Source organism: Solanum lycopersicum, chromosome 11 (assembly GCF_036512215.1).
Source record: "Solanum lycopersicum chromosome 11, SLM_r2.1".
Classification (NCBI taxonomy): Eukaryota; Viridiplantae; Streptophyta; class Magnoliopsida; order Solanales; family Solanaceae; genus Solanum; species Solanum lycopersicum.
The window spans coordinates 14,894,224-14,905,114 of NC_090810.1; the positions used below are offsets into that span (position 1 = coordinate 14,894,224).

At 29.6% G+C, this 10,891-nt stretch overlaps 2 protein-coding genes across 3 annotated transcripts; one reads left to right on the forward strand and one right to left on the reverse strand.

Annotated features, from left to right (window-relative positions):
• The first annotated feature begins 432 nt into the window (after positions 1-432).
• Positions 433-957, forward strand: LOC104644585 (uncharacterized). Its single transcript, XM_010314661.2, has one exon. It carries the CDS (start codon positions 433-435, stop codon positions 955-957), a length of 525 nt encoding a protein of 174 aa, XP_010312963.2.
• A 3,666-nt stretch (positions 958-4,623) lies between these two features.
• Positions 4,624-10,604, reverse strand: LOC101256243 (protein PHOTOSYSTEM I ASSEMBLY 2, chloroplastic). 2 transcript variants are annotated; one of them, XM_004250379.5, is made up of 4 exons: positions 10,310-10,604; positions 5,685-5,744; positions 4,969-5,015; positions 4,624-4,884 (listed from the first exon to the last, which is right to left on the reverse strand). In XM_004250379.5, the coding sequence occupies exons 1-4, from the start codon at positions 10,448-10,450 to the stop codon at positions 4,797-4,799; spliced, it is 336 nt and encodes a 111-aa protein (XP_004250427.1). In that variant the 5' UTR covers positions 10,451-10,604; the 3' UTR covers positions 4,624-4,796. The 2 variants fall into 2 exon arrangements, with proteins under 2 accessions (XP_004250427.1, XP_010312873.1); XM_010314571.4 differs by lacking the exon at positions 5,685-5,744 and having other exon boundaries at positions 10,310-10,597.
• Between the last annotated feature and the right edge of the window lie 287 nt (positions 10,605-10,891).

Consider the following 10,891-nt stretch of genomic DNA (forward strand, 5'->3'; position numbering starts at 1 on the left):
GCACAAATTTTATGAGATTATGTATGCATTTGTATTCATATAGCTTGTTAGTCACCAAAGTGGTCAAACTAGTATGGTTAAGAAAAATATGCACTCATAAAATTGTCATTTATCTATGAAAGTTAATTAATTGCCTATATTGAAAAATAAATAGATAAATCAACTTTCACTATTGCTAGAACTTAAAAAGTTTACCCAAAGGTGAATTTGTCATTTTACAAATAGTGAAAAATTATGAGGTAAATTAATTTTTTCAATCAAACATATATTGTATATCCGACGATGTTGTATCTGTTTGGTTGAAATTATTAATTTCCTATTAAGTTTTTCTAAAAAATGGCATTTAAATGTGTGTCGTAGTATCTACCCAAAGGAGAATTACGATGTACTTTTATCGTTCTACTCAATTCACATTATTCTTTATATGTGAACATGTATCTATTTGCAGTTATTCCTTTTTACTCACATGCTTGGTCTGTTACTTTGTTCAATGGATTGAACTTCTCTGAATGTCATGAACAAGTCAAGTTTCACTTAGGTGTGATGGATCTTGACTTGGCTTTGCTAAATGAAAAACCTACTGTTATTACTGATAAGAGCAATAAGGATGAAAATCTTTTCATCAATCATGGAAAACACTCTAACATATTGAGCCTTATGTTCATGCGAATGAATGTCGCTAGCAACACTAAGAGTTCTATTTCACAAACAGAAAGTGTCAGGAAATATCTTATGTTTGTGAAAGAACGTTTTCGTTCTACTGATAAGTCTCTCGTTGGTATACTAATGACTGAACTGATGACCATGAAGTTTGATGGGTCGTGTAGTATGCAAAATTATATCATTGAGATGACTTGCATTTTAGCAAGACTTTGGACCTTGGGGATGAAAGTGGATGACACCTTCTTGGTTCAGTTTATTCTGAACCCATTGCCTCTTGAGTATGGACAATTTTAAATTAACTATAACACTATTATAGATAAGTGGATGTTAGTGAATTGTCCAGTATGCTTACTTAAGATGAGTCAAGACTTATGAAACATGAGGTCATTCCATTAACCTCATGGGCCAAGAAGTTGGTAAAGGACTTAAAGTGAAGGCTAACAAGTTTAAGAAAAAGAAAGCACCTGCTAAAGTTCCACAGGATGCTCATAAGGAACTCGAGGAGGATGTGTGTCGTTTCCATAAAAAGGAAGGACACTCTCAGAAAGATTGCTTGAAATGTAAAAACTTAATTTAAAAAGAAAGGTACATTTAGTGCCTTTGTATGTTTCAAATCAAATTTAATTAAAGTTCCTAATAATACTTGGTGGCTTGATTCTGGTGCAACTACTCATGTAGCCACTATGTTGCAGGGATTCATTACGATCCAAACTACGAATTCAAATTAAAAATATATATATATATTTCTTGTTCATGGAAAATCGCATGAAGGCTAAAATTGAAGGCATAAGGACTTATCATTTGATCTTGGAGATTAGACATCACCTTGATCTATTACAGACTCTTTATGTTCCTTCAATTTCTAGAAATTTGATTTTCCTTTAAAGACTTGATATTTCTGGATTTGATTTTACGTTTGGACATGGATGTTTCAATCTATATAAAAAATACTATTTTTATATTTCTGGTGTTCTTTTTTATTGTTTCTTATAGATTGAAACTCCATAATAATTAGACGGAGTTCACTAAATGAAAGTTAGACTTATTTGTGACATAAACATTTGGGTCATGTATCAGAAAAAAGATTAGAAAAGTTAGTAAAGAATGCGATTCTTCCGAATATGAATTTTATTGATCTTGATATATGTTTGGATTGCTTTAAAGGAAAGCAAACAATCATATCAAGAAAAGTGTCACAATAAACACATAGCTTCTGGAAATTATATACACTGGTATTTGTGGACCCTTTGATGTTCCATCTTTAGGTGGAGATAAATATTTTATCACCTATATCGATGATTTTTCACATTATGAATTTATCTATTTGTTGAAAGAAATCTCAGGCAGTGGACACGCTCAGAGTGTATGTTAAAGAGGTTGAAAGACAATTAGATAAGAAAGTGAAAATCATTAGGTCAGATAGAGGTGAATATTTTGAAAATTGTAACGAATCAAAACAATGTCTAAGTCCATTTGCAAAATTCCTTTGGAGTGGTGAAGTTGGTGGGAGTGTTCAACGACAAAGTGTGGAAATTAATGAGGTAAGGGTAAATATTTCATTGCCCATGAATGTACCTACTTCAGCACCAATTACAAATGTTGTTCCTCTTGTTGAAGAATACTTTAACAATTTTGAACAACATTTGGGTGAAACACTTCAAGAAGGAACTAACTTACAAGTATCTAGCGCAAATGAACCACAAACAATGTCATAAAGAAAATTGGTCATTATGTGATTTATTGCAAGAGACAGATTTTGACATTGAAATTAATAAAGATTTGATTTCATTTTCACAAAACAGAGAAAAAACGAGTCTGATAAATAGATTGATGTCGTGAATGAAGAGTTAAAATCCATATAATACAACAAAGTCTGGAATCTCGTTCAATTACCAGAAAGTTCTAAAACAATCTAGTGTAGATGGGTCTTTAAGACCAAACCTTATTCAAATGGTAATATTGAATGATATAAAGTCAAACTTGTTGCCACGGGATACACTTAAAAAATAAAAAGGAGGCATTGATTTTGAAGAGACCTTTTCACCGGTCTCAAAGAAAGACTCATAAAGAATTATTTTGTCTTTGTTAGCTCATTATAGAGTTACACCAAATGAATGTGAAAACTGTTTTTTTAATGTAGACCTCGAATGAGGATGATTATATGGACTAACGAAAGGATTTCGAAATTAAAAGAAAAGATCAAATAGTGTGTAAACTAAAAAAGTCAACATATGAACTCAAACAAGCCTCACAGAAATGGTATATAAATTTTAATTATACCATAACATCTTTGGGATTTAAGAAAATTACCGTTGATCTATGTATATACCAAAAGATCAATGCGAATAAGTTTACATTTTTAGTCCTGTATGATGATGACATTTAACTTATTGCTAATGATATAGGCATAATACATGAGACAAATTATTTTCTCTTTATGAACTTTGAAATGAAATATATGGGTGAGACATCTTATGTGATAGGGATAGAAATTTCATGATAGTAGGGATAGAAATATTTCATGATAGATCACAGGAATTATTCGGAGTGTCTTAAAATGGCTATATCAAAAAGTTCTAGAGAGATTTAACGTGAACAATTTTTCAGCAAGAATAGTTACTATTAAAACGGAAACAAATTTAATCTCATATTATGTCCAAAGAATGATGTAGGACGAAAAGAAAATGATCTCAATTTCTTAAATTTCTATTGTTGAAAGTTTGATGTATGTTCAAACTTGTATAAGACCATATATTAGCTTTGTGGTTAGAATGTTAAAAAGATGTTAAAGTAATCCTGGAATGGATCACTATAAAATTGCAAAGAAAGTTATGGCATGTTACGAAGCCACAATTCATACATTATGACTGCGAAATTTTATTTCAGGACTTGGGGTTGTCGACACTATTACCAAGCCGCTGAAAATTTATAGTGATAATGTTATAGCAGTATTCTTCTCTAAGAATGACAAGTACTCCAAATGTGTCAAACATATGAAATTAAAGTACTTTACTGTCACGGAAGAAATTCATAAACAAAGAGTGTTACTTAAGAATATTAGAACTGATCTCATGATTGCAAATTTGTTAGCCAAAGGCTGACGACCAAGACATGTAATGAACATGATCAAAGAATGTGTCTTGGTTGTACTTATGATTGATATTTATAATGTTTTACACTATGAGTTTAAATTATGTGTTTCTGATATACATTAATGAATATCTTGTTTCTCATAATGGTGTACACATTATTGTTTTGAGAAATTCCAAGATGAGACATTATTGTGGACCGTAATGTTATATGTTTTTATAGCTTATTAATCTAATATGATAAGTTGCTAATGTAGTAGTATATGGAAGGAATTATGTAGCTTAAACTTTATGTACAATTGTCATAACTTGCATTAGTAGTTTGTTATATTGTGGTATGCATGATGGACATTACAGAAGAGATCAATTGTATGCGCAACTAATGCTTATTAAATATCAATGATATATGGTTATTGGGCCAAGCGGCAAAATGTAAAAATTATTAATATTATTATTAATTATTTCCTACTTATGACTCAGGTTTAATTGTAACCCAAGTAATACCATAAATAGTATTTAATAAGAAATAGATATGTCCGTACATTGGTTACTTGATGGATGTACCAGATTAAATCATAACCTCTATAAATTAGTCTTTTCTCCACCCATTAGGGTTAATCACATATTCTCTACATTAATTTCATCGCTGACGGTTGTGGCAACATAAAGTTAGGACAAGGATATAGAAATCAATGTATGACTAATGCTTCCGCTTTTCTTTGTGATAGTGTCTTCCTCATTATATATGTGCTCCTAACAATTTTTATATAAGATTATCGTATTTAAGATTGTGATATTACGTATTCAAATATTTAATCTTACTCAATAGTTTATGTTTGATCAATTTCTCATACAACCATTGTGAAAATTGTTTGGTATCTAATTTAAATAATTAATCTCATGAGATAGAAGTTGCACTATGTGTGACATTTGGCAGATAAGGGATATTGAAGGAGAGTTATTTTTCTTGCAGTGTAACATTGGGATATCGTATCGAAAATATAAAACAGAAAGAGATATTAAGAATTGAATCCAACGTGTCTACTATCTTTCACCTCGTTGTTCAGGAGTAAGTCCTTCTTTTCCACAAACTGGACAACTCTTCAACCCAAACCCTTGGCAATCAAAACACCTACAAAGTTTTATTAAGTTTTTAAATTTAACAAAATTTGATACAGTAATTTATTTTTCTATATTTTTGAAAGGAAAAACTTACTTCCATCTTTCAAATATGTTCCCATTCTTCTTATTCTTTCCTGTTCCCTGGACCAAGATGGAAGCAAACAATGATAATTACTAAATGATTTAAGCCTTCTTTTAGCTCTTTTAATTAAGACTTGAATTAGAAGAGTATTTTTTCCCCGCTTTTTTATTGTTTGCCTTTCTTTTTTCTATCATTTCACCAATGTAATGCACATGATTTATCACACTATTAAATGAAATAGTAATTAACGACAGATAAATTCGTAATTAAATAACAAAAAAATAAAGCTTATATTATTTAGTAACATATCGTCAATAAAACTGCCAGTTACAAGCAATTTAATAATAAAATAATCACAAAATTCGTAATTAGTTTCATTTTAAAAAAAAACACTCAAAAATACATTTTTAATAATAATAATAATAACAATAAAAAAAACTCTCATCAAACACCTCAAATTTCTAAAATAAGTATTTTTTAATTAAAACAATATTATTTTAACTCACCAGATCCAGGTTTGATTATCTAAATATGTTAGTATTAAACTATTAATTAGAGTATATAGAAATGAATAAAGTTATTCATACTAGTGTTTGCACCAACTCAATACATATAGATTATGTATTTAAATTTATAATTTATTTTATTTTATTAAATCACATAATAATAAAAATTATATTAATTTAAAATGAACATTTGATAAAAGATAACTTTTTTCTCACAAGTACCTTGCATCCGGGACACTCTATTGCACCTTTACCGCCGCATCCTTCGCACCTACTCCCAATCTAAAATATTCATAATTAATATTGTTATAAACAATTTGTATTATAGTAAATGTCTAATTATGTGGAGTCCTTCTAGGATATGGTTAGGAATCCTACTAAGGAACCAAGTAAGATTTTTCCTATAAATAAAGGGTTTTCCTTCATTATCCTGAATATACTTCAAGAAAAATAAGAAGTCTTTTCTCTTCTCCCTACTTTCTTCTTCTAAATTTATATAGTTTCATAACACGTTATCAGCACGAGCTGTATTTTGATACGAAGAAAGAAGAATTGCGAGTAAGTATTATTAGTAGAAGAAAAAGGTATGTGAAGTTATAATTCACTTTTGATTTAAAAAGTCGAATCACCCCTAGTTAGAGGTGAGAATTTAAAAAGGGTATGTGCAGTTAATGTTATTTTATTATTATATAAATTTTGTTGATTATATTTTCTACATCTTATTGTGACGATATTTTATAAAATAATTATCTTTTTCATTCGTTGGCTCTCTTTCACATGAAGGCATAATGTATCAACATATAATTTTGAAATTTAACTTTTTGAGAACTTATAATTGTTAATAATCCTTATGTTATTTTCTTTTTGTTATTAAGAGTATAATTATGTTAGATTTATTTGATAAGAGGAAATCTAATTGAATATGGACTATTTATGCCTCAATTTTTTTTTCCTGACAACTAGAATATGCATCCATTCTTATTACACATGATACTTATATATGATCAGTAGATTAAGTTTATCGGAATAGCATGGTGAAAAGGTGAGTAAATTATTACTTTAGGTATTTTAATTTTTCTAAATTAATAGTTCTATTTATGTTTAATAATCACTAGAAGTTCTAATGTTATTAAAGGCTCCAGAGTGAGTCTCGATTGAGGATAAGACAACGGATTCATGTCTGATCGCACCAAGAGGGTAAGACATCAGAAGTCTTGATGCTTTGTGATGAAAGATGTTGGATTCAAGTCCCTCATTGATTTATGGCATAAGACGATGGATTTATGTCCAATCACAAAAAGAGGGTAAAACATTGGGTTAAAGTCCTGATGCACCATGATGATAAGATATTGGGTTCAAGATCCATCGATTTATGACCTAAGGCACTTTTATATGGATAAGACATTGAATGTGAGTCTCAATGCACCATATTGATGATATAATAATGACTAAAGAAAAACTAATGTGTTTTTGATGAGAAGTCATGAAATTTACTGAATTTGCTCCATTATGAATATGGTTGTAGTGAATAATATGTCTGAAAGATGACAAGTGATTGAATAATGCGCATAGATATTGAATGAGATACTAAAGCTATCACTATTTGATATGCTCACATATTTGTATTTCATTCATGAAGAATGAGAAATTTTGATAAATGGTATAAATATAAATTCATTCTTTAAAGGGAATGAGGTGTAAGTCACCATGTTAGGCATGAAAAAGATTGCAAAAATGTTGGCACAAATAATATGTTACATGCACAATTTTCTTCAGATTAGTTCATTCAATGATGGGATCACGACTCACCTAAAGGGTGAAGTAATTGAGAAGAAATAAATTTAAAAATTACTCTTGTATTAATAAAATTGAAATTTACTCATATAATAGTAAATCAAAAATTTACTAAAGTAAAAAGCACATGACGTAGTAAACTTAGAGTTTACGAGTACTAATATTTTTATTAGTTGGCATGAATAATTTGGTCATCCCAAAGATGTGCATATTGAGTAATGGACATACACTGAAAAACTAGAAAATTCTTCAAGAATTCTTTACGTTGTTTGTTCTCATGATAAAGTTGATTGGATCAACTAAAGTTGGGACTAAATCCCTAAATTCTAAAAAGTATAAAAGGTGAATATGGGTCTGTTCACCTATCATGTGATATGATAAAAAGATGCATCAATAAGATAATCACATGCGCGTTTGTTGTCAACTTGCAATTTGACATTCACAAAATTGTTTGTGCAAGATAATTGAGCTAAAAGCACAACTTTCAGAATATGAAATCAAGATAATTCATCTTGATAATATTGATAAATATATAAGATGATGTGACATTAAATGTCTCACATAGTGAATCATTGCTTATGAAAATAAAGTTTCATATGTCGATCTGAAATATGATATTACATACAAACATAATTGTATGAATCAAACCAATAAGTTATGATCAATTTTTATAGTTAATTGATTTATGGTCAGCGACCAAATAGTTTTCATCTGATAATTTTGATGTGCAATATATGATTAATGAATATATTATGATGCACAAAGATAAATTCTCCAACAGATTGAGATATATGTTAGTTTGTCTAACATAAGGGGGAGATTAGAAGCAACACAAAAGTTGTAAATACTCCTATTGAATGTCCCTTAAGGATAAAGTCTATGACATACATGAAGCATGATAGACTAATCCATTCTAAATAAAATAATCCTTGAAAAAGGGGGAGGATCAAAGAATCAAAATGATCATAATAAGGAGGCAATGTGCTCTTGGAAAGCCTACGACATAACACTCTATGAAACCTCATGACAGGGGTAGCTACCTAAAAATAATGAAGTGATGAGATCTCAATAAGTTTTGTCGTATTGTGAATCGATACAAAATGGTATATCGTTGACGATATCTTTGATACAATAGCGCGCAATATTGTAAAAGATATGAGGATATGAATTCTACATCTATTAAAACATGCTTGTGTAGAAATAATTATCAAGTGAAAAGTGGAATGATGCATCTTGGTAAGCGTTAAGCTTATTTGACTTGCAATCTAGTCACTAGAATATATATTACATTTAATATTGAATGTTATCACTTGACAAAATTAATATGAAAAGTCATGAAGAATTCAAAATCTAAACAAGTTTTTGGAAAACTTGTATATCATCCTCATAAGGATTAAATAGATTCAAAATGCATAGAGCATATACAAGTATTATTATGCAAATTGATGATTAGAATTGAAACTCTTGACAATTATTTGCTTAAAGAAATTGAAGTAAGGAACTTGCAGAAATCTTTGCCCCTGAAGGAAAGATTCATAAAGCAAGATAGAAGAAAGCATATTTTAATCAAGGTTTTTCAACACTCATGAGCTCCCAAGAATGGTGATATCAACATGCAACATGTTTGTTGAAGTAATACTACAATTGATTTATCCACCAAGTCTCTACCAACTATAACTTTCAAGAAGATGATGCTCAAGATTGGAAAGCACAGATTCAAGCCTCTTGATGTTTTCATGAGGGGAAGTTAATACGTGATGTACTCTTTTTTCTTCACAAGGTTTTGTACCACTGGGTTTTTCTTGTAAGGTTTTTAATGAGGCATCCATAATGCGTATTATTAGATATGTGTACTCTTTTTCCTTCACTAGATTTTTTTCCCACTGGGTTTTATCTAATAAGGTTTTAACGAGGCACATAATCTACCGATATTCAAGGGGGAGTGTTATAAACAATTTGTATTATAATGAATGTCTAATTATGTGGAGTCCTTGTAGGATATGGTTAGGAATCCTACTTGGGGACCAAGTAAGGTTTTTCCTATAAATAAAGGGTTTTCCTTCATTGTAAATAAGATTGGTGAAAGATCTATGAATCCTGAATATATTTCAAGAGAAATAAGAAGTCTTTTCTCTTCTCCCTACTTGCTTCTTCTTCTAAATTTATATAGTTTCATAACACATCTAAACATTTAATAACTCCAACAATAATATTTTGCAAACTTATAATATGAATTCCACTACAAACAAAATAAAAATTACAAATTTATGCATCCATATGTATACTCAAAGCTACAGTTTTATAATATATTAGCACACTTATATTATGGTCACCACATATGTCTTTAGGAATAATATAAGCATTACATAAATAATAATTTTTAGCGATAATTAATTAATGATAATAGATTAATTATTGCTAAATATTTATTTTTAGTTGCAATTAACATTTCTTGTATAAATCTCATCTCTAAAACTTTTAGTCACATTGGATCTAAATGACACTTGATTGATGTCGGTAAAGATTAGCAATCTTTTATTAATGTGTGTATATTTCCGCTAAAAATTATTTTTGTTGTAGTGATAAGACACGCGCTTTAACTTGACCTCAACGACATCTATGTCTTTTAATTTTAATTGTGCACAAGTAGACACACACGTCATATGCAGCATAATACATATGAGACACTTTGTAAATAGCATGCATATATTTACTTGTTTAACTTTATATACCCAAAGTTCTAGGATATAAATATAACTGAAGTCAAGTTGACCTCAACGACATCTATGTTTTTTAATTTTAATTGTGCACAAGTAGACACACATGTCATATGCGGCATAATACATATGAGACACTTTGTAAATAGCATGCATATATTTACTTGTTTAACTTTATATACCCAAAGTTCGAGGATATAAATATAACTGAAGTCAAATTAAGATAATATGTTTATCTATTATGCGAATATCTTACCTCTAATCCTCAAAATTGAGTACATGCTATTAAAATTATGTAAAAGTGAACAGGTGATTAGAAAAAAATTAGTGACTCACTGATTTAAGTGAAAAGCCTCCAGACTTTGCAGCGGAAGTAACCAGTGATCTCTGGCCTCTCGAATTTATTGTATTGAATTGTGAAATTGTTGGAGTAATTGAAGAATTGGCAAAGCAGCAACAAATGGAAACATTAGCCATTTTTTCCTCCTTCAAAAAGGACACACATTTTTATTTATTTAATTTTTGTGCATCTTAAAGTGTTGTGCGGAAACGGATAACCTGCTTACACCATCCACATATTCTTTGACCCTATTCATTAAACAATAAAAATAAAAATAAAGACATGGACCTTGATTCCACCCTGGTCCAATATTTATATTACGATGTGGAATTGAGTTGGATCAGTTTTAATTCCGGTGCAAATCACTTTTTTTAATTATTACTTTTTTTAAGAAAATAGTTTTTAAAATGTTTATTAACTTAATAACTTTATTAAAGTTATATATATTTTAGAGTTCAAGTTTTGTGCATTGGTCGGGTGTATGTGATTTTTACACCATCAGGCAGGGCAAATCAAAATCGAACCGAAATTGATAAGTCGAATCGATAAAAAAGTTATTGGTTTATAGTATTGGGCTA